The sequence below is a fragment of the Talpa europaea genome (genome assembly GCF_964194135.1).
Source record: "Talpa europaea genome assembly, chromosome: 10".
Taxonomy (NCBI): domain Eukaryota; kingdom Metazoa; phylum Chordata; class Mammalia; order Eulipotyphla; family Talpidae; genus Talpa; species Talpa europaea.
The window spans coordinates 53,142,734-53,170,475 of record NC_140077.1 but is presented as its reverse complement, the minus strand read 5'-3'; the positions used below and the strand labels follow the sequence as shown (position 1 = coordinate 53,170,475).

The window sequence follows — 27,742 nt, the reverse complement described above, 5'->3', positions numbered from 1 at the left end:
GAATCTCCCTGGCCGACTGGGAATCAAACCTGCACTGCAGAGGCTGTGGATATCTTCACAGCGTTGCTCTCAACCTGCTGTACCAGGGAGGCCCAGCATCTCTAAATCTTTCCTGTTTCTGACCCTCTCATTGTCATGTATCCTTTTCTGCTGCTACCATTCTCACTTAGCTTTCTTAGATAATGAACCTTCTGCTCCTTGGGTTCACCTAGATGATTCTGGGTAATCTTCCTGTTTTGCAATTGCTATTTTGGCAACCTGTAAAATCTCTCTCACCATCTAAGGTAATATATTCACAGGTTACAGGGATTAGGACATACATGTCTTGGGTGGGGGTATTGTTTAGCCTACCCATATATCAGAATATAATTTAAATTTTATTTCCTTTTAGCTCTTTTCCCATACATCTCCTCAGAATGTCCTTGCAAATCACAGAAACATATTCTGTTCTATTTTGAGGAGGAAGTAAAAAAGCTGGAGATGTCTTATATTTAACCGTGGAGTATAAATTTGGTGAAAAAAGAATTTCAGTTTTAATACTTGTTATTTCTGTGCAGGCAGAGGGGATTTCTTTGATTTCTGAATCCTCCACCTAGCAGAATAATTTGCCATGATTCTTGCATCTTTAATAGTTATAACAGGTGGATGCTCTAGTGTGAACATGTTCGCTCATATGTGGTGCCTTTCTGTAGATTTGGCCAGCAGGTGCTGGGATACTATGATCTTCCAGACTTCAGTTTCCAGGAGTTCTTCTCCAGTTATTTCTTTGTGCTGGCCAGGCAGTGGCTCCTCTAGTTAACCATTGTTCCACTCTATGCCTCAAGCTGAAAATCTTTGGGATTTTGTTCTCTAAAAGATGCAATTTGAGGCTATTACAAGCTATATGGTCTTCCCTCTCTCCTTTCGGTCAAATCTCTCATCCCTCTGCACAAATAAAAAATGTTCAGTCCTGGACCTTTGAACTTACAGAATAGGGTTTGTCCTATATTTGTATTTATAGGATACCCCTTGGATATACAAACAGTTGCTCAAATGCAATGAATGACCTTTTAATCTCACATGAGGTTTTATTGTCGGTGACCTTTACCATTACTGTTTAATTTTTGTGTTGCTTTTCCTCTCTTTTGTATATGTGAATGAAAGAGTGAATTAAAGTGTAGTATATGATGGCAATTGAAATCCAAGTAGATAATATAGTCACTGAAACAGCTCAGAGGAGGCCTGGTGGGGTGGCCAACAGTTAAAAGGCAACCTCATGCCTGGGATTGGTTACAGACAGGAAGTGCTGAGAGCGCTACAGCTGGTGACTTTGGTAGATACTTGTTCTTGTTCAAATAGCCTCTTAACTATGTAAAGACAAGATACTTTCATTTATTTGTAGAAGTAGAGATTTGTGAGTCTTTTACATAGAAAAAGATGAAATTATCTAAAAATATATAATTGGTTGGGCTAATATTTTTTCTTTTTTCAATGTTGTCTCCCAATTGAGGCCCCTTAGTAGGCCCTGAACTGTGGGAGAGAGAGGTTGGCGTCTTGCTTACTTTTGTATTTTCATACCTGATAGTCGGGAGTTGTTGAATATATAGATGGGGAAATGAAACTATTTTAAATGTATACATTTTTATTTACAGCTGCTGCTGAAGGAAAAGGCAAAAGTGGGGAAGACTTTTTTCAAAAGGTAAGTTGCTTTTTTACTCCTGTCTTGATGACTATAATGAGAAATATACTTGTCTTAATAGTTATTCTAGAAGCCCCAAAAGCTCAAGGGGAATAGGTTTGATAAGACAGTTGGTGTTACTCAGGGAGAAGTGAGGTCTCTGGATGATGTTGGGGATTTAGCTATTCTAGGAAGTTCTTCCTGGGGCAAATCTATTGAAATTTTTGTTTGGAGGTAATGAGGGCGGCCAGGTGAATTTCTCATGCAGAAGTCAGCAAAATGCTTTTCAAATTATCTTCTCTTTTGGTTACCAACTATTTCTCCTTCCCCAAACACATCCCCAAACCTGGCCTGGGTGGTAAAGAGGAATCCCTCAAAATTTTCCTCATTTCTGGTAAGCACCATCATGGATGGGATACCACATACATGTAATTGGCAAAAGATCATCTTTAGATCTAATTGCTCATGATTGGTAACTTCGTTCATTGGCTCTCTGACTGTTGTCTGAAAGTTTTGACTTTCAGTGAAGTCTGACCAGTCATATTAGAGCAAAGGGAAATAGAAGTGGAACTGATTGAAAAATGAATATGAGCAACTATGAAGAGCAATTCTTGGATTCTAATCAGATGTATTTTGCTTTTTGTATTCCAACAACAAGGACTTGTTTTAAACAACAAGTATCTTATCTATGGGAAGATGCCTATCCTTTTAGAGAAAGTGGCTTGAGTTCACATTTTTCCTTCTTTTGCTCACGTGGGTATATTATGTTTGTGTCCTTGTTGTTGGAATACAAAAAGCATCTGTGTGGGATCAAACATATAGGTCATAGAGGAAGAGTGAGAATATAGCAGCAACTATAGACAAGACCAAATAATGCTGTAGAAGGTCATCAAGCCTTTGAAAAACCTATGTGCAACCAGATAGGGTTTCATAAGTCTGTTCATTCTCTTCTGAGTGATATACTTTTTTGGGGGAGGGGGGTCAACTTTATTATTCAACTGCATTCTCTTCTAAGAGTATTAAAAGCAAGCATTTTCAGAGCTGATACTTGTTTTTCCCTTTCTTCATTGTGAAAATATTTATTTACCCACTGTGTGCCCCACACTGGAGAGGCCCAAGGCAGCAAGGTGTAGGCAGGGGCTCAACACCCAAAAGGAACCCGTGGGCGTCTGATGGTTCAGTGACACAAGTATCCAGAGAGTCTAGGGTCGGAATGGGTTAAGTACTTGGCTGGGACTTAGAAAGGAACGACTCTTTCCGGTGTTTAGAAGAGAAAATAGTCAAGTGAAGAGGTAGGCTGAGTGACTTGGAAAGATATTCCAAAGAAACAATATAAGAAGGCTCAGGAGGTGGAAGAATTCACATCGACTCACACCTCAAGCATTTGGCTAGCACACAGCATACGAGGGGCTTTTTCCTCAAAGAATTTAAATTTAAAACACGAAAAAATGCTGGCTAAATAGAATGTGTCCAACCACAGCTTTCTACCTCTGCTTTTGGCTTATGGGATTGGCACTTACATGCTCTTCCTGAAGCCCCTTCCTTGGCATTTCCTTGGGTTTGCTGTTATGGTGCATATAGATGCTGCTTATGCAGGGGTATGTATTTTTTTTTTTTTTCATTGTTCTTTAACTTGAAGGTAGATGTGAAAAGCAGACTCTTGAGTTTTGTGTGACTCACATTTTAAAAGCTGAATCAAAACAGTGTATATGATCACAAAGGACCTTCATTCTTAGAAGATTTGCTAATATTTATCACTCTTTGTGGGGCCATATATACATTCCAGCAGTTTAAATGGAAACACATGTTTGAATCCAGGAACATGTGTGCATCCCACAAACCATGAGTTGGAACTTGAGATTGTATTCTTGGTCACAGGTCTCTGAATAGCCAAACGGGAGTTGATTTATCTTATTTTCTTCTTTAGTTCAACACTAAAGGGTCTTCCTGATGTGCAAGTGTCCATATAAGATTTGGATAGTCACCTCATAAAGAAACATGTAACTTCATGGATACCACACATTCCAGAAGAGTAATTTTTTTGTGTGTGTTTTGATCAGAGAGAAGTAGATATTATAGTTCATCCACAGTGGAATGAAGTAATGGAGAAATATTGAATTATCCTCCAGGAACTTTCTTATAGTCACATATTTTCCAGTTTTACTTAATGACATTTTGGGAAATATTTAAGTTCAAGAAATGGGCCACATTGTTGGTCATTGGCATCTTTGGAAAAAATACATTTTTTTTCCTCCCAGAATAATGCAAATATGAAGGCTTATTACTGAAATGATTTTGGTTTTGACTCTGGGTTATGGACCGAAATCCAAAATTAAAACTTCTTGAATTGAGTTTAAAATTTGACTCACTTATTTAAAAACATCTAAGTCTGGAAGGACTCCTCCAAGCCTCATACTGACTTTGACTAGGGAGGGGCTTGGAGGAGGAGAGTGACACTCATAGGTGATTTTGTTTTTTTATACCATCAAAATATATGTAAAGCCATAACAATATGATTATACTCACTTAATTATTCTCAATAAAATTTTGAAAGTGACAAAGGTGAAATAAATTTTAAAATATCTTTAAGAATAAGAATTGGTAGGTTTTCAAAATGGGTCAAAATTGTAGCTTAGCAATGTGTAAGATCATCAAATATATTTTCTCAAACTTGAAGCTATAATAGTAGTTGTTTAGTTTACACTTAACTTCTCCCACAGAATCATGGTTATTGTTTCTTTCCGAGGTCTACCTGCTTTTCTATATACTGCTTTGCTGCATGTGTTTGAACTGTGTTATGTCCTCTGGCACTCTGAGATACCCAATAAGATAGTGGCTTAGAGAACAGCAGTGTTCTATGGAGAGTTGCACTTGTGGGTGGCATTGTGCACTACTCTCAGACAGTCCCAGGTTCCTCATAAGACACAGATCTGCTGTATCTTAAGGTGTGGACTTCATCTCTGAGTTTGAAGCTGGGTCCCCACCATGTCTAGTTGTGCACTGGTGAGAAAGGGGAAAAGAGCATGGGGAGTGTGTCACAGTCTTAAGGACCAACCTGGATGGGTATATGTCACTTCTTGCATTCCCTTGGACAAATTGTCAATATGGTCTCACTTGCCTGCAGTAATGGGATGTTGAGGAGAAGAAAAAGTATGTGTTCAGAGTGTAACATCTTCATGTGGTATGCTTTGGAACCTTTTTTTCCCCTTTTTTAAACTTTTTAAACATAATTTGCTTTCCTCCACCCCCTCTGCTTTGAAACCTTTTTGTGTTAACTTTTTAGGGCTGCTGTAACAGTATGCCATAATCCGTGTGGCTTAAGCAACATAATTTGGTTGTTTCACAGTTCTGGAGGTTAGAAGTGCAAGTTCCAGGTGTTTTCTGTGTTGGTTCCTTAAAAGGCTATGACAAAGGATCTGTTCCATGCTTATCTCCTTGCTGTACTATTTTGCTTGCCACCTTTGGCATTCCTTGGCTTGTGGGAGCATCATCCTAATATCTGCCTTCATCTTCACACAGCATTCCCTATGTGTGTTTTTGTGGCCAGATAATATCCTCTTTCTATAAGGGTACCAGTCATATTGGATTAGAACCTGTCCTAATGATATCATCTTTCTAATTCTATCTGCAGATACCCCATTCCAAATAAAACTTTCTGAGGTACTGGTAGGGTTTCAACATGAATTTTGGTGGGACACCATTCAATTAAAAACATCTATTAGTAGAGGAAATGATTCTGCAGAAAAATTGAGTATATCAGAAAAATTTGTTAAACCAAATGGTATCCCATTTTGATACATTTGATGCAAATTGATATATAGATTTTATCTTTTTTGTCATTGATACTGTTTTTTTTTTCTTACTACAAGTCATAATAAGAACAGATACATGATGAACATGCAAGAAAGAGAAAAAAAAGTAATTTGTTGTCCTTCCTTTGAAAGAAAACTATTGTCTGCATTTCTTAGTCTTTTTCTATATATAATAAAAATGCATATAAAGTGCCTTTTATAATACCCTCTGACAGGATTGTAAATTAGACTACTTGTATTAGATAAATCCCAAATGTTTTCCTGATTTGTAATTTGCAAGTTCCCCACTAATTGTACCTTTCTTCTTTGGCTTTTACTGTACTTACAAAAAGAGGGAATGGATACAACTTTATCAATTTTCTCTCTAGTTCTTTTTCCACCTCTCGTGGCAACTTTAATTGAAACACATGGAAGTGATCTGCCTGGTATTTTACAGTTCTTTGGGCAGTTGTTCATGGCTTACTCACTGTCTGTCCTGTTTCCTTTTAATCAGTTCTTTTTTTCCCTTTCTCTTGTGAAATGACTGTAGCCAGATCTTGCCGGGGAAAATGTGTTACAGTACATTAGGTGGAGATGGGTACAATGATTGTATTACAAATGTGACTCATCAAAGCAAAATGCTTTAGAATCTGGGCTCTCAATGGCTGAAGGAGACAAAATGCAGTCAGCATCATAACTGATGAAAATCAAGTTTTCCACTGCCTTGGGTTATATACATTATTTCTCCACAAAATACATGCCACATATTTTAAATACAGGGATACTTTATACTCTCAAAATATGACATTTTGGAAAACTGACCTAGTAAACTGGCTTTTCACAAGAACTAACAGTAAGACTAACATCAGTAAGATACTTTTTGGCAATGTATGTGATATATCTTTATTATCCTCAAGCTCATCCTTTCTAGACAAAATAATATTACTCTTTTTACTTTCAGAGTGGAAATTAACAAGTGTTGTTTTCTGGGGGAAACTGCTGGAGGAATATTTGACTCCCTTTGTACCTCATAATGGGTGAATTGGGTAGTCTTAAGTGGAGACTACTTGAATCTTTTTATGGGAGAAGGCAGAAATTATAAAACAGTTGCCCACTCACCATTATTTTGCATATGTTGAATAGATTATATCCTTCTGGCAATAGAACTAATTTTTGATTTAATTACTGAAAAATAAATTCAATTAACTATAGCCCATGATATACTTTTCCTAACACTGAAATTTGTGCTTAAATATGGTAAACTAAACTTGATTTAAATAAATAAAATTAGGATATATTAAAATTTTGGTCTTTTTTTAAAGATATATTTATTCATACAAGCACTGGGTACAGTCAGAAGCACAGGAGGGTAAGAGAATTCACCAGAGCAGGGAACAGAACAGGCAGAGTGATGAAATACACTGCTGAGGGGAGCGGCGGGCATGGCAGGAAAGGTTTGTCATGCCATGTGGGACCCTCTCCTGTGGCTGGGGATCGAACCGGCGCTGCAGAGGCTGCAGGCAGCTTTGCAAGCCCAGCGCTCAACTGCTGTGCCACCAGGGGAGGCCTGGTCTTATTTTTTTCATTTATTTATTTATGCATACAAGAACTAGGGTGCAGGCCAGTGGTGTGGGGTGGGGGAAAGGGCGGTGAGAGGATTCACTAGAAGTATGAGAGAACCGCACTCTCTCATAAGACAGAGTGGGGACACTCTAAGACAGAGTGGGGAACAGAACAGGCAGACTGACTGAAATACACTGCTGAGGGGAGCAGCAGGTGAGGCAGGAGAGGTCTGCTTCACCATGTGGGTTGCTCCTTGGCCAGCTGGTGGGGGATCAAACTTGTGCTGCAGAGGTTAAGGAGAGCTTCATAGCACTGTACTTAACCCCTTGTGCCACCAGGGAGGCCCAAGCTTTGGTCTTAGTATTTGTTCAATACATTTACATATATAACATTACAAAAGGGTAGTATAGGCAATGAAGAGTATTTGATGTCTTGTTTTTTTTTTTAAAGATTAATTTTATTTTTAAGCATACATGAGCTGGGATACAGGCCAGAGGTGCGGGATGGGGTGGTGGTGAGAGGATTTACCAGAGACAGAGTGGGGAACAGAACAGGTGGACTGACTGAAATATACTGCTGAGGGGAGCAGTGGGTAAGTCAGGAGAGGTCTGCTGCACCATGTGGGTAGCTCCCTGGCTGGGCATTGAACTTGTGCTGCAGAGGTTGTGGTCTGCTTCATAGGTTGCATCTTAATTCTTTGCGCCACCAGGGAGACCCTGATGTCATGGTTTTAAAGATGGGCTGAGAAGGCTCTACAACATAACAGTGTTAGCCCCTGAGGATAAGTTTTACTGAGAGAGTCTGCGAGTGTGGTTCTCTCATATTTAAGACTAGACAGGCATAAATAACCTTTTATAAAGCTTAGAAAAAAAAAGAAACACCCTCAAAACATTGTCTAGCCATCTAGAAAATTGTTAAAGCATCATTCCTATTTTTTAAAGATTTATTTATTTATACAAGATTGATTGATTGATTGATTGATTTATATAAGCACTGGGTACAGTCAGAAGTGCAGGAGGGTGAGAGAATTCACCAGAGCCAGAGCAGGGAGCAGAGCAGGCAGAAGGACTGAAATACACTGCTGAGGGGAGCAGCGGGTGGCAGGAGAGGTCTGTGCGCCATGTGGGACCCTCCTCCAGTGAACAGGGAGCAGCCGGGGATCGAACCGGTGCTGCAGAGGCTGTGGGCAGCTTCGCAACCCAGCGCTCAACTGCTGCGCCACTGGGGAGGCCCGCATCATTCCTATTTTTATGTTTTATAATTTGCTCTGTCTTCTACGGATAAGGATTAGTGAGAAAGGTTAAGGAAACACTGTATGACTTGCTCATCATTCTGCTAGTCTTCTTAGTTTTATCCTTGTATTTATCTGGACATGGAAGTCTGGGTGTCAACTTGCATCCTTAAAGTGTATTGCAGACTCATCTGTAGATCTCCATCATAATGTTATGTACTTGGCTTTATTTTGGCAGTCATTCCAAACTGCTTTATGAAAACCACATTTGCTTCCTACTAGGGAAGCAGGGGATGCCACTGAGATGCCTTTAAAGTATGTGTTTGTTGTTAAAAGAAATAGAAGACACAAAGAGATGGAAAGTTATTCCCTCCTCATGACTAGGAAGAATCGGCATTGTCAAAATGGCCATCCTACCCAAAACAGTTTACAGATTCAGTGCAATCCCAATAAAAATTCTAGTGGCATATTTCAAGGAAATGGAATGAATATTACTGAAATTCTTATGTTACCATAAAATTCCCCACATAGCCAAAGCTCTCCCATCAAAAAAGAAGAAAATTGGGGGTACAACACTTCTGGAATTCAAACTATACTATAAAGCCATAATAATTAAAACAGTATGGTACAGAAACAAACACAGGCACACATGCCAATGGAATAGGAGAGCCCAAAAATAAAACCACACTTGTATGAACAACTAATCTATGACAAGAACAAGGAAAGCCTTTACAATAAATGGTGTTGGGGAAATTGGACTGCCACATGCAAAAGCAAAACTAGACCACTATCTCATACAGTACCCTAAAATCAACTCAAAAATGATAAAAGACTTGGATGAAAGACCTGAAACTATAAGATGTATTGAAGAAAACCTAAATAAAACACTCCATAAATAACATAAACTTAGGAAACATCTTTCAGGAATCATCTCCATCAGCAAGGAAAGCAAAGGAGAATATAAGCAACTGGGATAAAAAACAAACTAAAAAGCTTCTGTACAGCAAAAGAGACAGTAACCAAAATGAAGAGACACCCTACTGTACAGGAGAAAATATTTGCACACCATATGTATCTGACAAGGACCTGATATTGAAAATCTACAAAGAGCTCATACAACTCAACCAAAACAAAACAGAAAACCAATTAAAAAAAAAAAGGAAAAAAGGGAGAAGAGCTAAATAGACACTTCTTCAAAGAAGACATCCAGATGGCCAACATACATTTGAAAAAATGTTTGTCATTACTTATCCGGGAAATGCAGATCAAAACCATAGTGAGATACCACCCTTCAACTTGAGAATGGCCCATATTAAAAAAACCAAAAGTACCAAGTGCTGCAAGAGTATGGAGAAAAGAAGAACTTGCTTATAATGTTGGTATGAATGTGAGCTAGTCCAGCCCCTATGGAAAGTAGTGTGGTGGTTCCTCAAAAGACTAAAAATGGATCTACCACATGACCCAGCAATTACACTCCTAGATATATAGCCAAAGAATGCAGAAACATTAATTTGAAAGGAAACCTACACTTGTGTGTTTATAGCGGGGCTATTTACAAAGCCAAGATATGGAAACAACCTAAATGCCCCCCAAAGGAAAAGTGTATCAAGATGATGTGGTATATGTACACAATGTAGTACTACTCAGCAATCCAGAAAAGATAAACTCATGCCATATGTGGTAATATGATGAGGTGGAAGGGATTATGCTAAGTGAGATAAGCCAGAAGGAGAAAGAAAAATACTGGATGGTATTTTCAAGCAAAAGATCAGACAAGACAAACCTCGAAAGCTGAACATAGATCTGGAGCATTGAGGAGGGGGTGAGCACAATGGACTCTGATTAAGGCTATCAGAAGGGGAGTATGCTGGGGTGGAAACATGGGAAAGGGGAGATCCAGTGGAGGGTTCTTGGGGGTATGCTGAAGTAACTTGCATTTGTAGAGGCATAAACCTATATCCCCCTAAGACACAGACTGTGTTGTAAATCAACATTACCTCAACAAATATAGCTTAAAAAAAGTGTTTGATGATAGTAAATTACCCTGATTACTGCTGTGATTTTTAAGTGATACTGTAATCTTAAATCAATATCTGGTGAAAGAAAGTTCAGCTGTTATTGATTAGAATATTCTGTTTCTTCTTGAAACCAAACTCAAAGTATTAGATCTTGTGAAAAATCAAACTGAACTTGTGAAAATAGTTCTTTTAAAAAGAATCATAAGAATCATAAGGCGGAACTTTGTATTGAGTAGTGATGTGCAATGCAATTAGAATTAAATGACTTTGGAAAAGTCCAGTTAAATGATTTATTGGTCTAGTTTTAAAAGACTCATATATTATTTTGTAAAATGCTCTCCCTGAATGGATTAAATTTCTTAATTGCTGTAGTTGACTGTGTTTTTCTTAATTGAAAAATATTGAGCTATAAAGTTCCTTACTTATACTTGATAATAGGATTTCAGGATAATTTCTACATTTCCCAGATAAAAATTACACTGTTAATATGCAAATGTAAATATTTCTGTGTGGGCCAAAAGCAATTTTTCAAGATAGCAGCATTAAATGATTTTGAGAGAGGATTAATGTGATTACTTGGCGTTCACAGCAATTTTGCATTTGCTTTGTTAATCTGTCTGTGTATATTTACTGCTGTACTTTGATTGTCATGAGATTTAAATTGTTTTTACATCTGGTTTATCTTTGGAGGCATAAAGCAAATTCTTGTGTATATGTAAAGCATCAGAGATGTTTCTGAAGAAGAAATAATAGGATATTTATTGTGGTAATATTTGCAATGCTTATAGTTAAATTAAAAACAATCTGGATTCTTAAAATGTTTGTATATCTTTGTATTGCTATGTAGGCATTAAAATATTGCTTTTTTGTAAATGTTTACTAACTTGGGAAATTATTTAAATGAAAAATTTAGAACAAAGGGACAAATCAGCATCTTGATTCAAATTACATATATTCGTGACTAGAAAACTGACTGGGGCAGGAGTGAAGCCAAATTGTTTACAGTGACTGTCTTAATGGTGAGATTATGACTGATTTTTGTTCTTTTTAAAATTCTTTCAATAATGAACCTCTATTCTTTTAAAATCAAGATTGACAATTACTACTACCTCTTGAAGAAATGCAGATCTTTATGGTTCAAATAATTGTCCATGAACATATAAATTATTACTGCTTTGCAGAATATTACAATATTTTATAAATGATTGGGTTGTTTTCTTCTCATCAAGTACTGAAATTCCTTCTGTCTCACAACAGGCGTGAAGATGAAACAGGTCCAAATAGATACAAAATAGATAATTTTTAGTCAGTGCTGATATTTAGAAATTTCTTTATTTCTTCCATTTGCCCTTGTCTTGCCATTTGGAGGTATACAAATTTGAAGGTCATTTTTATAACCATTTCAAACTAGAGACACTTTAGTTACAGAAAAAAAAATATTCAGACTAAAGATACTGAGTTTTTTTTTTTTAATTGTATGACTTACTTTTCAAATCCCTTATCCTTCTAGTCACTTCTAGGAGCAAGATTATGTCCCATTTCCAGTATGGCAGCAATATCTGGGTTCACTGCTTCAGATGTAGACTGATGAGTACAGTTACAGCGAGACCATGATATCTGTGACACAGATGTGATACAGAAGTAGCTACAGATTTTATAATTATGAGGCATTATGAATTGGTCACAGACATGAAAAATTGGCATTTCTTGATATAGGAAAGGTTGACTCTAATGTCATTGCTAGTTACATAACAAACTGTAGATACTTGATTTCGGACTGGCAGGTAAAGAGTCACAAAACCTATTTCTCACAGCTTTTTCTCTTTTGACCTGACATTTGACTTGGAAACCTTGTAGCAGTTATGGTCAGAAACTGAATATGAATATGTCACATGAATTCATTAGAAAGATGCTTCTGTGCTAGTAGTCAGAACTGGCATATGATTTTCTTTCTTCATTATGGATTTTCTAGGGCGGGGGATGTCTATGTGCAATAGTTTTATCCTGTACAAGTGGCTCAAATTAAGCTGTCTCTTTCAGGTTTTTTCAGTAAGACATGACATTTTCCTAAAATCTGTCATTCAAAATATGTATTTAGCAGAGGTTACCATGGTGTGTTTTTAAACAAACACAATAGCAGGGTTTGCTGAGTCCTCTTTATATGATCTGTGTGTGCAGATCATGTGTGCACAACGATGTATACTGTATAAATAGTATTCATAGCCAAGGTATGTTTATTTTTGTTACTCAGATGCCAGGATTTGTCAAGGAATAATAGAATCATTGCTATTAATATCTTAGGTAGAAAAGCAAATTTTTTCCTTTTTTATATAAAAAATTCATTGTGGCCTTTTTTACACCCACTAGGATTTCCTTCTTCTCTTTGGTCATTGTTGTTATTATCATTTTAGTCAATATTTTATTTTTTTGTGGGAAGTTTATAGTTAGCCAACATGCTGAGGAATTAGAACAGCATAAACCATTCTCTGTTTTGTTAACAGTGGTTGAGGATAGCACTTTGTTACTCTTTGTCTTTTTAAAATAATATCCTTAAATTATTAAAATTCCTGAATGTTGCTCTCATTTTGCATGTTTAGTAGTTGTTTATTCTAAACTAGTTCCTCTAGTTTGGGAGGGGGCTGGCAGGGGGACTGAGGATTATTTTAGGCTGGTTGTTTAAGAAACAGAAGGCTCAGAAAGTTGGGGTTTTTCCCAATACCATCCCTCCTATCCTTTCTGACCCTTTTTCCCTCACTCCAACCTTAGAAAATTCACATCATTTATGAATGTCCACTAGTTCCTGTAAGAATTTTGTTGTAAATTATTTCTTGAAAGGAGCAGCCTTTTGGCAGTTGAAAAGGTGAAGAACTAGATTTCATTATTTTCCGATTTGGTAAAATCACAATGGTTTAAGAGAAGTGCGTGTCTTTCTTTCCTTAGCATTTATGACTCAGTGCTTTTGTCACCTAAACCTCATTCAGTTACCCAAATTTTCCATTTCTTAATGATTAAAGTGATGGTAGGTGGGAAATGATGAAAACAACTGCAGGCAAAAATATAGAGATGTTGTTGTTTCTTTCTTCATTTTCTTTCTTGGGTTCACCATCAATTACTTTTTTGAATTATTTTCAATTCCCATTGCTTGTTTACTTTGGAGTTACCAGGAAACCTTAATCTCCTGTGAATAAGAAAACTTGAAACTCATCTACTTTGGAGTTGTTTTCTTAAATAGAATTTCCTCCTGTTACATTTTGCTATGGGATTTTCTAAGACAAGGGTACAAGTTCATGTATAAGTCACTAGGAGGTGCTGTACAAGCTCTGTGCCATCTCCGTAGGTTGGTAGACCTGGAAAGACTAAGTTTTTCTTGACTTCACCCAGTCCATTGAGAGGGAGGTACTAACAAAATGGAGAAAATGGTATTTTTCATTACTTGATTGGAATGTGAGTCTGATGTGAGTATCGCTTCTCTTTAGTTTCCTTGTCATATATTAAAATTATGATGAGTTACCTGGCAATCTGAATCTAAAAGCTCCAGTTGTTTTCTTTCTAGGTTCCATGGGAATACTGAAGAAATTATTTCTGTCTTCAAAGAGCTTTCAAGCTGAAGGGAAAAGATGCTTATCAGAAGGTTTATAGAGTAAATGATTATCTTTGCAAAGATGCTATGGACGCCATTCATGGGACCTTTACTGGCCTCCTTGTGAGCTACTGTGCCAGGTGCAGGGCTGTAGAGAGGACAAGGTGACCCTGTGGTCTCTATCCATAAGAGGGTCCACTCCAGAAGAGAAGTGTCACGTAAATGCCACCCAGTGTGCCAAGAGTGTATAACAGAGGAAATGGAAGTTATGATTTTTTTTTTATACCCTAAAGAATCAAGGCAGACTGCCTTGAGGAGAAAGTGTTTGAGTAGGGTTTTTAGCAATAGTTTAAAAGTATGGTGGGTAAGACTAGGTAAGACTAGGTGAAAATTTGTGGAAGAGTTTGTGAGTAAAGAGCAAGATTTAAGTTGATATCTTCCAGAGGTATGGTATGTATATGTATGTATGTACACAAACAAATGCACAGACACAATGGAATACTACTCAACTATCAAAAAATGTAAACTCTTATATTTGTTATAATGTGGATGAAGTTGGAGGGGATAAAGTGAAAAAAATCAGAAGGAGAAAGACAAATACTGGATGGTGTCACTTACAAGTGGAATATAGAAAAACCAAGCAAAGGGTCAGATAAAACTAATCTAAAAACTAACTCTAGAAAACTGACTGTAGAACTGAGGCTACCAGTAGGGGAGAGAGGATGAGAACAGTAGGGAGGGAACACAGTGGACTCTGGGAGCTTTGGTGGCAGGTGTGATGTGGTAGCAATACATGAGGGAGGAGACCCTATACATCTAAAACACAAACAATAATGTAGAACAGTGTTACCTCAATTAAAAGAAAAAGATGTCTTCTAGATCTGTGATTCTGTGACCTCAGTGTCTTGGAGGCAAGATGCAAAGTGCCCTTATAAAGGCACTTTGGATCGAGTGCCCTTGTAAAGGCAAAATAAGGGATTGGGGAGACTGTTTCTTGCCATATGACTGAGAAAACAAATCAGATAAAAAGTGATAAATCCCATTATATCATTTTATCTGTGCTAATTATTCACAGATTCAAGTGAAAGGTTGAAAGGATGAGTAGAAATATTTTAAATGCAGATTAAATAATCTAGATTATATTGTTTATATACATTGTCTAGTCAAAGATGATGAGATTTAAAAATGATTGCCAAACATCTTACAAAAACGATGTTTGCACTGCAGCTTCTGACCTTTTTATGAGTTTTGGGTTTAGGGATGCTTATAACATTTTTCTGGATGATAAATGCATTCCCAGGCAGATTAACTTTTAATTATACTTTGAAACCTAAGTTTTCAAGTAGTATAATACCCTAATTGCACTTTGGATGATACGATTTCCAAGTTTGAACATAATGGCTATAAAATAGTTATCATTTAATTAAGTCCTTAACCATCTGTGATACACAGTTTAAAAAAAATGTATTTTCCAAGAAGGCAGTTAAAAGATTTGGCTTTGTACTTTACTTCTTACTGTGTTTTATGGAAAACAAACTAAAACTTCTGAGAAATACCAATGATTCAAATTGGTCAAATAATGAAAAAAATTGGTTTTACTTGTATAAATTAAAGATTCCTTAAAGTAATCATTAGTTTTAAATTTAACATGCTCTAGTATTTGCATTAAACCACCAATATAATGATGAACAAGTGCAAAAGACCAAGAATATTTGAGATACCATATCATTTCAAATAAATATAGCCAATTTTCAGTTTTTCAGGGACAGATTTTCTAGCAAAATTATTATTATTATTTTTTAAAAGATTTATTTATTTATTTATACAAGCACTGGGTACAGTCAGTAGTGCGGGAGGGTGAGAGAATTCACCAGAGCCAGAGCGGAGAGCAGAGCAGGCAGACTGACAAAGTACACTGCTGAGGGGAGCAGTGGGCGGCAGGAGAGGTCTGCGTGCCATGTGGGACCCTCGCTGGGGGCTGGGGATAGAACCGGCGCTGCAGAGGCTGTGGGCAGCTTTGCAACCCAGCGCTCAACCGCTGCGCCACTGGGGAGGCCCTAGCAAAATTATTAACTGGAATTGGTGTTCCCTTTCCGACTTTCCCAAATCTACCATTAGCCACTGTAGTGATCATAAACACTCAATCTAAAACATCATTCTTCACCCTTCTCAGTGTAGGTTTGCTTGAGGGCCTTTTAAAAACTGTTGATTACTGAACTAGAGATTCTGATTTAATTATTCTAGAGGTAAAGCTTGGGTTTCAGTATTTTTTAAAAAGCTTCCCAGGTGACACTCTATATGCAGCCAAGGTGAGGCAAGTGAAAAGAGAAATTGGCTTTTATGTTGGCTTCTAATGCTGATGAAAGAGAAGGGATTGTGTGTATGCTTCTGTGAGAATTACTAATGGATTTCACTTTCTGTTGAGTGTTTCATGGTAGGATTTACAGGAAGGTGTACTGTTCTCCATTATGTTAATAAATACTGTTTTCACAAAAATTTTCCACAACTGGGTAATAATTTGAGAAATGCTGTCACAATTAGAAAACCAAGATTTTGGATCTACATGACAGCTGATATCCATTCAGGACCTTCATGATAAAACCGTTAACATCTCTGGAATTCTCTTACTTTTTCTCTTATATTTTTCTCCTTCCAAGTCACGTGACTGCTGATTGATGGGTGGATGGATGTGATGTATGTATTCAATATAATATTTTTCATCCTTAAAAAAGAAGGAACTCTTTTCAGCTTATAGCTGAGTGATTGTAATTTCTTGGGAAACATTTCTTTCTAAATCCTTGTATTGAGATTATTACCATTTATTGGCTTGTTTTTATTTAAATATGGTGTATTTTACATTTTAGAGTAGAATTTTTTTTTTTGTTTTACTTAGTGGAGGTTTTTTCTTGTACTCTAAACAAAACTACTTATGGCATTTAATATGCTAGATTTTTGCATTTTTTAAATTCCTTAGAATATGTAATTTGTAGCACTTCCCGATATTATTTGATCAGATCTTTTTCTTGGTGCAAATCTAGTTTATAGAATTAAACTTATTGGTGAATGTATGGAAATTCACTTTTCAATGACTAAGATCTGTATTAAGGCTAAGCGTGATGCTAGTATACAAAGGAGGGTTTTTTTTTTTTTTTGTTTTTTTTTTTTTTTTTTTTTAGCAAATATATTTCCTTAGTCAGCTTCACGATAGGGATGAGAACATAAATCAATTCAGGGCACACAATTCTTTCCAAAATATAACTTTTCATTTTTTTTATCCATTCTTAGAATTTCCTTCATCTCTCCATTGCCTCCCAGATAAAGCTAAATGCCCACTTCTGGCTTTGAATGTTTTCTCCTATTGCTCCTAATCTACCTGTATCCCCAAGCTGTGACTATCCCTGACTCTAATGGCTATAAGATAAAAATACCTCCTTACCTAGAAAGTATTTTTCTTATTGCTTGTTGTAATCTAAAAGTGTCTCAGTTTTGTGGCACGTTCTGGACTGGCCCAGTCTACATGGACAGTGCCCATTTCTTTAAGCACTTATATATATGTCTTATTTTTTTTGTCTTATTTTGTTTGAATTTTATTAACAATTTGATTTTCTTGTACTCTTTTCTGTTGAGTTGATATAATAGTCCAACTAGTTTTTGACCTCTCAAATTAAAAGACTGAGGATTTGGGGGCCTGACATACTGCTCTGAGTCAGTGGTTGGGACTAAGACTAAGTAAGTCTTAGACTCATTATATTTTTTTTAAAGATTGATTTATTTATGCATATAAGAGCTGAGGTACAGGACTGAAGTGTGGGGAGTAAGAGGATTCACCAGAGACAGAGTGGGAAACAGAACAGGTAGATTGACCGAAGTACACTGCTGAGGGGAGCAGTGGGTGAGATAGGAGTGGTCTACTGAGCCATGTGGGTTGCTCCCTGGCTGGCCAGGGGAATTGAACTTGTGCTGCAATGGCTGCAGATTGCTTCATAGGTTGCATCTTAACCCTTGCACCATCAGGGAGGCCCTAGACTCATTATAATCTGGGCCTGAAAGGGACTTTAGGTATTTCCTAGTTTAGGGTACACACAGGAAAATGAGACCTGGAGAATTTAAGCCATTTGTCTGATTCACGTAACTAATTGTTGAAGATGAGAAGGAAACTCAATTCAGCATGCTTTCATTACACTGACAGCTCACACCTTTTAAAAATCTATTTGCTCTGTCAAGATAAATAAAAATCTCATTTCCTTCTTTCTTGTTAATAAGGTGAAAAGTCAATAAATATTGTTACTCAAAACAGATCAAAGCAATAAGAGATAATGCTGTCTTATTCATCAACTTGCCAACATAGAAAAAGATGCTTTGGTACTTCAGAAGGATCACCTTTCAGAGAGAGAGTCTGGGAAGGTGGGTTTTGAAAAGTTGGGTGTTCCCGAGGTGATTACAATATGCGTTCCTTCAAGAACATCACTGTCTCCTCGATTCTTCCCTCCCCAGATTCATGCTGAGCCAGCATTTTTGATTCATCAGTGGCTAGAACAGAGATGTCAATATTGTCAAGGACATTAAAGTAGGAGATCTGACATCTGGGTTTGTGTCCCAGTGCAGTCACCAATTGAGACATATTGGGAAGTCATTTTGCAGCTGATCCTCAATTCTCTTGCTAGCAAATGGGAGAATTCTCAGACAACTGTTAAAAATCAGTTGAGATTGAAAAGTATTGATCAAATGTGAGAGAGCATTTGATTCTTCATTGACCTCTCCAGGTCAGAACTTGCATCTTTGATTTTGGAGGAAGACTTCTTACTGTTTTAGGATGGGACTCCATGTCTTTAATTGCTTGGAAAAAGCCACACAATGTTGTCTAACTTTACTGGCAACTTGCCTCAGTTTAGAGTTGAGTGATGGTAGCTTTTGTTTGGGCATACTGCTTCCTAAACTCTTATATTGAGAGAAGACTCAATTTATTGGGTTGTCTTTATTTATTTATTTAAGATTTATTTATTTATGCATACAAGAACTGGGGTACAGGCCAGAAGTGGGGGAGTTTTGAGAGGATTCACCAGAGACAGAGTAGGTAATAGAACAGGCAGATTGAAATACACTGCTGAGGGGAGCAGCGGGCGAGTCAGGAGAAGTCTGCTGTGCCATGTGGGTTGCTCCCTGGCAGGGAATCGAACTCATGCCCCAGTGGCTGTGGATAGCTTCATAGGTTGCCTCTTAATCCCTTGCGCCACCAGGGAGGCCTTGGTTGTCTTTATTTAAATATGTTTATATTTTGGTATTTTAGAGCAAAAGTCATTTCTTCCCTATTAAAGCTTTTTGCTTTTTTTCCCCTGATGTGATGTTGGTATTAAGTTCTCATGCAGTAGGGCCTCCCTGGTGGCGCAGCAGTTGAGCGCTGGGTTGCAAAGCTGCCCACGGCCTCTGCAGTGCAGGTTCTATCCCAGCTGCAACCTGGCCACTGGAGGAGGGTACTGCATGGCGCGCAGACCTCTCCTGCCGCCCGCTGCTCCCCTCAGCAGTGTACTTCGGTCCTTCTGCCTGCTCTGCTTCCCGCTCTGGCTCTGGTGAATTCTCTCACCCTCCCGCACTTCTGACTGTACCCAGTGCTTGTATAAACAAATAAATAAATAAATAAATCTTAAAAAAAAAGTTCTCATGCAGTAGGGTAGCTTTTCATTATTAGAAATGCTTGTATTCTTCTGTTATGAAATGGAAGATTATCAGGGAATGAATGATAGACTGTAGCTGGACAAAGTTTGTTACCAATAAAGTATTATCAGGGCAAATTGAGCTCTCCTTTCAAATGAAAAATATTTATTTTGGCAGAATTAGATAAAAGGAAAATCAAAGCAACTTCTTGATTCAGGAGCTGCCAATTCTCTCTGTGGCTTAAGGAATGCTTGGTGACTCAGCCACAAGAATTTGCCCTTTGGTTGATGTGCATTGTCTTCCATCCTATTACATTCTCTGCTTTCAGCTTGTGGCTTCATGGTCCTTTGCTCCGAAGTGATGGAAGTCCTCCAGAGGCCATTCTTCTTAGTCCATTGGCCTATTTGTACAGCTTCTTGTGAAAGCTCATTGACTGTTGAATGCAGCCCACTGTGAGTCCTCTGCAGGACCACAGTGGCAAAATAGATTCTGCTATTGCTGACTGTGAGTGGTGGTGTTTTTGGGTTATCCATATAGATCTGAATGCTGTAACTGACAATTAGGTTGATAGATGCCTGGTGGACCAGAAGTTTTGGGCGACTAAGTATTGTGGTTGGCAGGGAAAGCCACTTAAATTGGACCTGTAAGATGGAGAAGACCTGGGCTCTTTGGGGGAGCACAGGAGGATTAAGGGACGAAAATGGAAATAAAGAATCTTGATAGGAGCTAGTGGATTGAAGAAGAATCTAAAAGAGTTAAAGATGCCTTCAAGTTTTCTATTATGAAAAGGACAGGTATACCGATATCTAACAGGACACCTATTTTGGAGAAAAATGTTCACTTTGGAGTCAAAAGGGAGATGTTTAGTAGAGTGCTCAGCTGAAAGAGCAGGATGGGAAATAGTGACTTACTAGGAATCACTTACATTCCAGAGCTTGTACCAAAATGTATACCTATAAACAGGTAGGGTGATCATGAAATGTAATAACTAGTTATTATTCATATTGGAAAATACTGTATTGTGACTTCTTTTTTTTAGTACCTAAGGCTTTATTTTTTTATTTTTTTAAATTTTTTTGGATTTTATCACAGAATTTTTATTCTCTAGTTTATTGATGTTATTGATTACATTAATTGAAATTTTTTATAATAAATTTTATTTTTATATTCCCCATACAATTGCAACCCCCTTATTTTGACCCCAATCCCTCCCCTCCCGCCCCCTTCCCCCCATAGAGTGTCTCTGGTTCATAGTTTTTTGTTGATTTTGATTTTCACTTTCTTATAGTTATTCATTTTCCTGGTCCTTTATTTAAGTTTTCTAGATTCCTGCTATGAGTGAGACCATCCAGTATTTTTCTTTTTCTTTCTGGCTTATTTCGCTGAGCATGATCCCTTCCTTACATGTAAAATTTTAAAGTGTTTTAAGTCATTGCATTCATTGGAAACTACAGACTGCCTTTTGTTCCTTTTTGTGAGTTCTTTAATCCCAAGATCAAGAAAGTTTACATATGTAGCTTATAGACATTTGCTCAGTCTTAAAATGGTTGTTGAATAGTTACATATTAGTGATTAAATGATTGAAATTATGAATTTATTTAAATAATTTTTTGACCCCTCAGCATACAGCATGTACTATGTGAACCTTAGAAATATAATGGTGAACAAGTTTAAAGTTGGTTCTGCCATTATGGAACAAGTAGAAATTTTACTGAAAGATATAGACAACATACAAGAAATAAGCAAATAAAACAGTTTTTGATTATAATAGATGGGTGAAAGAAACATGCAAGGTATTGAAATGGGAGGAGATTAAATGGATGAATACTTCAATTGAAAAAAAGCTTAAATGTTTTTAAAGTAATTTCAGGTGACAGCTAAATTTTTATCGTTTGCTTTGAATTAACAAACAGCTTTCATAAGTATTTCAATTTTCAAAAGCAGTTGTTTTAATTACCATGTAGACACATACATTTAAGAAATCTTACCCAGTAAGGATATACATGTATTTTCTTTCATTCCTCTTCGTTGGTGTTCTTTAACAATTATTTTAAAACAGTAACATAGTTTCAGCAGGGACAACAAAACTTTTTTTTTTTTTGAAGATTTATTTATTTATGCAAACAAGAGCTGGGAAACAGGCCAGAGGTGTGTGTGTGCTGGGAAGGGAGGGGGAATGAGAGGATTCACCAGAGACAGAGCAGGGAATAGAACAGGCAGATCTATCGAAGTACACTGCTGAGGGGAGCAGCGGGCGAGTTAGGAGAGGTCTGCTGTGCCACGTGGGTTGCTCCCTGGCTGGCTGGGGATCGAACTTGTGCTTCAGAGGCTGCATCTTAACCCCTTGTGCCACCAGGGAGGCCCCAACGAAACATCTTACTTGACATATTAGCTTACACCTATGATGTCAGGACAGTTGGTGGATAATGTCTTTTATAGAGCAACTAAACTGGGAATAGGAGACAGAGAGCCAAAGAAAGACTCGACCCTGTCTAGATAGCCTGATCTCCAGGGAGTGATTTAGCAGGGCTCTGGCATGTGATGGCTGCTATTCACGGTCCTCTCTGTATTGGACATACTCAGGGGCCACTTGCCTTTTACTTTAGGGCAACATTTGGATTGTGGTTTTGCCATTGTGACTTTTTCCATGTCGAAATTTTTCTAGGGCCTGTTGCAACTTCACAGGCAGATGTTTGTCTTCCTGCAGTCAGGGGATGATTTGGCGCCATCTAGGCTGAGTTTTTGATAACCCTTGAAAGAAATCTGTTGCAGTGACATCAGCTGAAAGATGTTGTGATGGTGAGTTCATACCCTGGGTAAAGCAAGTACCCATTAGTCTTAAAAAGACTAATTACTTGCAATTCTAAGTTGTAATGAGATAGTGAAGCTTATCACTGCTGTTTTAGGAAACCAGTAATATCTATACTTCCAAATGGATGTGTTGGTCACATGGTTAATAATGTGGTTATATGGAGAAAATCTTGAAGGTTTTTTTTTTTTTTTTTTGGTGGGTGACAAATCCATAGAATGTAAAATTTCCCATTTTAACCATGTTTAAGTACAGTTCAGAAGTGTCACATTATATTTTGTGAAACTGATAAGATTCTTGCTGTGACATGACAAGCCATTTGATATTTTGGTGTCAGTGAACTCATTGATATTTTAATATGTTGATAAGCAAAAAAAGCTGAATCATGGATACAAAATGTTTACTTGGAAAGACAAAAGCTGAACTTGTAATAGCATTGCTGCAAATGTACTTTAAAGCAGGAATAGCCAGGGTTAGAGACCAGCTTTGCACTTTTTCATGAACAGTAACCACTTTTTTCATGAACTCTAAAGCTGGCATTTAGAATCGTTAAATAATTGATAGTTCTGTGAATGTGTGGGAGGAAGCACGGAAATATCTCTGCATTTGGGAGAAGAGTGGTAGGCTCTGCGCTTTAGGGGCTAGTGAAGATGGTCTGTGGCTGCTCACTGTTGCTTCTGGCCTTAAAAATGTAAGTGGAGCACTGTCCCATGCATGGCAGCCTGTCACCCCTGAAATACTTATGAAATGTGTATGTGTTGTTTTTAAGGATGGAGAAAAGTGTCTCCGGTAGAGCAGAGGGGGAGCTCAGAGACATGAGTTCCAGGTTGCAATTATTCCTGGAACCTTTTCTGCACTGGGTTCCTGGTGACTCGAGAGTGTTTGTAAAAGGTTACATTCCTCTGGAGTGTTCTTGTACTTTACTGATTATGAGGTAAAACGTACTAATTGGCCTTGTAAACCAGCCCTCTCTTTCCTTGGGCACCACTGTATGACATTTTATATTTTCTGTCCTTTTCTACTAATCACTACTTAAAGCTGAGTTAAATATGTCACCTTAATAACTGGGAAATTGAAATCCTGGTGGTTGGTCAGTATCTTGAAGGCTTTGTGATAGCAGTACTCTGACATTGGGAAATGAGTATTTGGAAGAAAAAACCCTCTTCTTGGCCACGTGACAACTACATGTGTCCAAGAGCACTGACTGCTTCCAGGAACTTGAGGCATCCTCCTTTGATTAGAACTCTTTGCTCTCTTTACCCCTTGCACCTATTTTTGTCAAACTTCCCAGATATTCCTGGGTTCCTACCTGGCCATCTATCACTCTGTCCATCAGAGAAAACTTCCAGTTTCCTCCAAACCCGAACTCGACTCCAAATTCTAGAACTCTTGTATTTTTAGTGTGAATCCTGAATGGCACATGATCGAGCCTTGAGATTCATTAAGTTACCCCTTGTTCCAAAAGGGATTTGAAGTGGCTTACCAATCTACATTTAGTAACACAGAAGACAGATGCAAGAGACAATTGGTGTGAAGGGAAAATAAGAGTTGGAAAATAATTTGAGGTGAAGAAGAATAAGGTTTGTATATAACACACACAGGAAGGTCATAGGCTTTGTTGTTATAGGAACCTCACAAGAGTGTCTGTGAATTTGGTGAAGTAGACACTGGTGTGTATCTAGTAGAATATGTTATCAATGGCAACCACTCCAGCTGCAATATGACATTTTGTTGTTGTTGTTGTATTTTAGTATAGGAAATAATATAATTGCTTCTTGTGTTAATATGAGTTAAAACAATTCTATAAAAGCTAGTAATTCTGATTCCCTGGGATGATATATACAACTATGAAATCATTCTCTGTGGATGTTATTTTTCCCAGCAGTGTCACATAAGGTAGTTGTTACTGTTAATTTTTATTATTACTGATAATTCTAGATATAGCACTACTTACACAACATGTAACTGCTCTTTCCAAGTACCTATAATGTGTCAGACAATTTATTAAGGTGCTTGCTGGAGAAGAGAGGTCGTAATCCTTACAGAAGCACTATAGCTTTGTTCTTATTTTAGAAAGGGAAAATTGGCTGAGAGAACTTGACTGGCTTGACTAGGTTTGCATGGTCACTGCTGCCTGGATGCCTCCTGTTGATTCCACTGCCTGTGACTAAGAGGTTGTTGTGCAAGGAAGACAATTTAGCAAGTTTGGTCCAAATCTCAAAAACAGTCTGGGGAGCAACCTCTGCTTACGTTAGCATGTGCAGCCCTCTGCCTGGGCAGCCTCTCTTTTCTGTTTAGGCCCTTGTGTGTTGTGTACGGCATGTGGCTATTCACAACTGGCACCCTTTAAGACTCCTTAGAGTTGTGCATCCAGGGTCATACTAAAGTGCTTGGTGAAACTAGATAAAAACAAGTCTTTTCTTGAAATGACTTTTAGATATCCTTCAGCTTTGAAAATATAATTACATTTAATTTGGTTAATGTCAGAAAGGGCAGTATTACAAAAAGAAAAGCTTTCCATGTAAAGATATTTGAAATCTGACACTATTTCTGACATGTCCTCTTGATTAAAAAATTGAGTTAAAAATAATATATAGATTACCTCCTTCCATCAAGTTGACAGCTTATGTTCAGAATTATCTTTAATATTCCTATACATTTTTTTTAAAGATTTATTTATTTATTTATACAAACACTGGGTACAGTCAGAAGCGCGGGAGAGTGAGAGAATTCACCAGAGCCAGAGCGGGGAGCAGAGCAGGCAGAAGGACCGAAGTACACTGCTGAGGGGAGCAGCAGGCGGCAGGAGAGGTCCACGTGCCATGCGGGACCCCCTCCGGTGGCCAGGGAGCAGCCGGGGATCAAACCAGCGGGCAGCCCCGCAACCCAGCTCTCAACCGCCGTGCCACCGGGGAGGCCCTCCTATACATTTTTTGAGCCAGAGGCAAGTTACTTTTTAATGCCAATTTTTAATAGCTCATCTACTAGTATGTCCACATTCTAAAAGATGTCATCTATGTTTAAACACTCCCCAGTGGGCACAGTTAGTTTATGGTGCCTTAGGTCAGGGTACAGAAGTTGATGGTAAGTTTTAAAGAGGGAAAAGATAGGCAATTAGAACCATATTGGCACTTGGGCAGGTATTTGTTTTTCTAGGGGGAACACGCTTTCAGAAACTGCCAGTAGTTGCTAGGCAGACTTCAACAAACATAAAGGACATTAGCCAAGTATCCAACCTGGCTGGTTTCTCAATTTAAATTTTGTGATCCTGGCACAAAACATTGTAAACTCTGTTGTTAGAACTCAGAATACAGAATTTTCCCAGCAAACTTCATTGGCGTTCAGAGGCAGTAGAGAAGTCACATTTTTGTCCCTGGGAGGCCAGTTGACCGACTTCAGCAAAGGCACGCTGTCCTCATCGTGGGCCTGATCATTTGAACTTCCTTAAAGGTGAATAGAACCTGGACACAGAAAACAGCACTGTCCTGCCAGGAGCAGCTGCGTTTCCATTTGTGGTCCTCCTCTCTGATCACAGGGTTTTCCTCCTGAGTATGTGCTGGCTTTTTGCTTGTGTCTTTCTTCTGGCATGTGAGCAAAATTTTCACACACTCAGTTGCACTCAGACCTTTACTTAGTGTTTCTAGATGAATTAGGAGTAATTCCAGGCAAAGTGAAGAAATAACATGTTTTTCTGGAATAGTGATGGGGATACACAGAGATTTTAAGATAATTGTTATAGTTGTTTAACCAGCGGTCTCTCGGGTTTACATCCCTGTTTTATTTTGCACTGCCTTCCCAGGCCACCTTTCCTAAGAATAATAATTTGTTGTTTACTATTAGGTGGGAAATGCAGACTCATTATGAATGCTAAAACTATAAAAGACAGTACTTTTTAAATGTGCCAATCAGGCTGGACACAAAATGCTGATACAGTTTTTTTTTTTTTTACCAGCTTTTCCAAATAGAACAAACATGCACAGCTGAGATAAAAATAAGAATGTGAAATATGAAATAATAACAGTGAATAACAACTTATTTATCTGGGCAAAAATTCTCCTTAATACACTAACAGAATTAGTTTTGCCATGTTTATAGTAAAGTATGGCTATCAAATACCGTCCTAAAAAGCCCCAGAGTCTAGCAATCTGCCTGCATATGTAATAGTGCCTATCATATATAATATGTGCCTATTTAGATACTATTACATAGAAATGAGCCTATGGTGTCAATTGTAAAGATAGATTTCCTTCTTCATGTATAAACTCTCATTGCTAATAGCCCCTTTTATTAGTTGCCTATGTCTGGAATATTTTGATACTAGCATGTTATATGTGTGTCTTTGGGCAGAAGGTCTTTGGGAACTCACAGTAGAAATGATGCCCCAAAATAGATGACTGCATCAAGAGATGTGGTATCTATACACAATGGAATACTATTCAGCAATCAAAAAAGATAAACTAATACCATTCACAGCAACATGGATGGAACTGGAAAGGATTATGCCCAGTGAAATAAGTTAAAAGGAAAAAGAAAAATATTGGATGGTTTCACTTATAGGAGGAATATAGGGAAACCAAATAAGGGATCAGGGAAAAAAATAATAGCAATACAAAACAAAGCAAAACAAAAATAAACAGGCAACTATCAGAGACATTCTGCAGGGGAGGTGGGGGGAGAAGAATCAAAACAGAGGAGGGAAGAGCACAAGGGATTATGATGATGCTGCGCAGGTAAATTGATGGTGGGAATTCTATGGGGACTAAACCTGAGAAAAGAAAGTACACATTGTACAAAGATAAACAATGATGTAATAATATATACAAATAAATAAATTATTTTAAAAAATGATAAAAGTAACAATTTTATTTTAGGACTTTGAGATTATCTTGTAAATAATACAATGGATAGTGTTGTATTTGGGAGACATAGGGACTCTTATCGGCTCCTATGTAAATTTTATTTTTTTACTGTCTGTTTAGGGAACTTACATTACATACAGCATAGAATTTTTTTTTCATAAGTTTATACTCCACTTGAAAAAAATAGCGTTTTTAAAAGTAGGAATAGTATATACTCATTGGACAAAAGAGTATAAAACAATGTACAGAGCAGAAACTAAAGAACAGCTAAATTCTCCCCAAAAGTACTTTAAATATTTTGGAAGCATCTCCCTAATCATCTTCCTGTGATAGATATCCTTAATATACAGTATTATTTTGCTATTAACTATAAACTAGTCTGTATTCTGCTTTTTCTATCCATTTTCTAGTTCATAAATGTAGATTTACAACAACCTATTTGGTGTTTATAGGTTCATTTATCATTTCCTTATTTAAAAATATGAAAATGTTTAACTGGAAAAGCAGACTTAAACATTGAGTAGTTGCCTGTGGTAACCACTGAAAAGAGAGTAAAGGGCCTTCCCGGTGGTGGAGCGGTTG

At 37.6% G+C, this 27,742-nt stretch overlaps 1 protein-coding gene across 1 annotated transcript in view; it reads left to right on the top strand.

Annotated features, from left to right (window-relative positions):
* The window catches only part of BICC1 (BicC family RNA binding protein 1), a gene marked incomplete at its 5' end in the record, with an annotated part of 282,881 nt that overhangs the window by 95,657 nt on the left and 159,482 nt on the right, over positions 1-27,742 (top strand). The window contains one exon of the mRNA XM_084246139.1: positions 1,632-1,678. Coding sequence (XP_084102265.1) covers positions 1,632-1,678 — 47 coding nt within the window. The remainder of the gene's footprint in view (positions 1-1,631; positions 1,679-27,742) is intronic.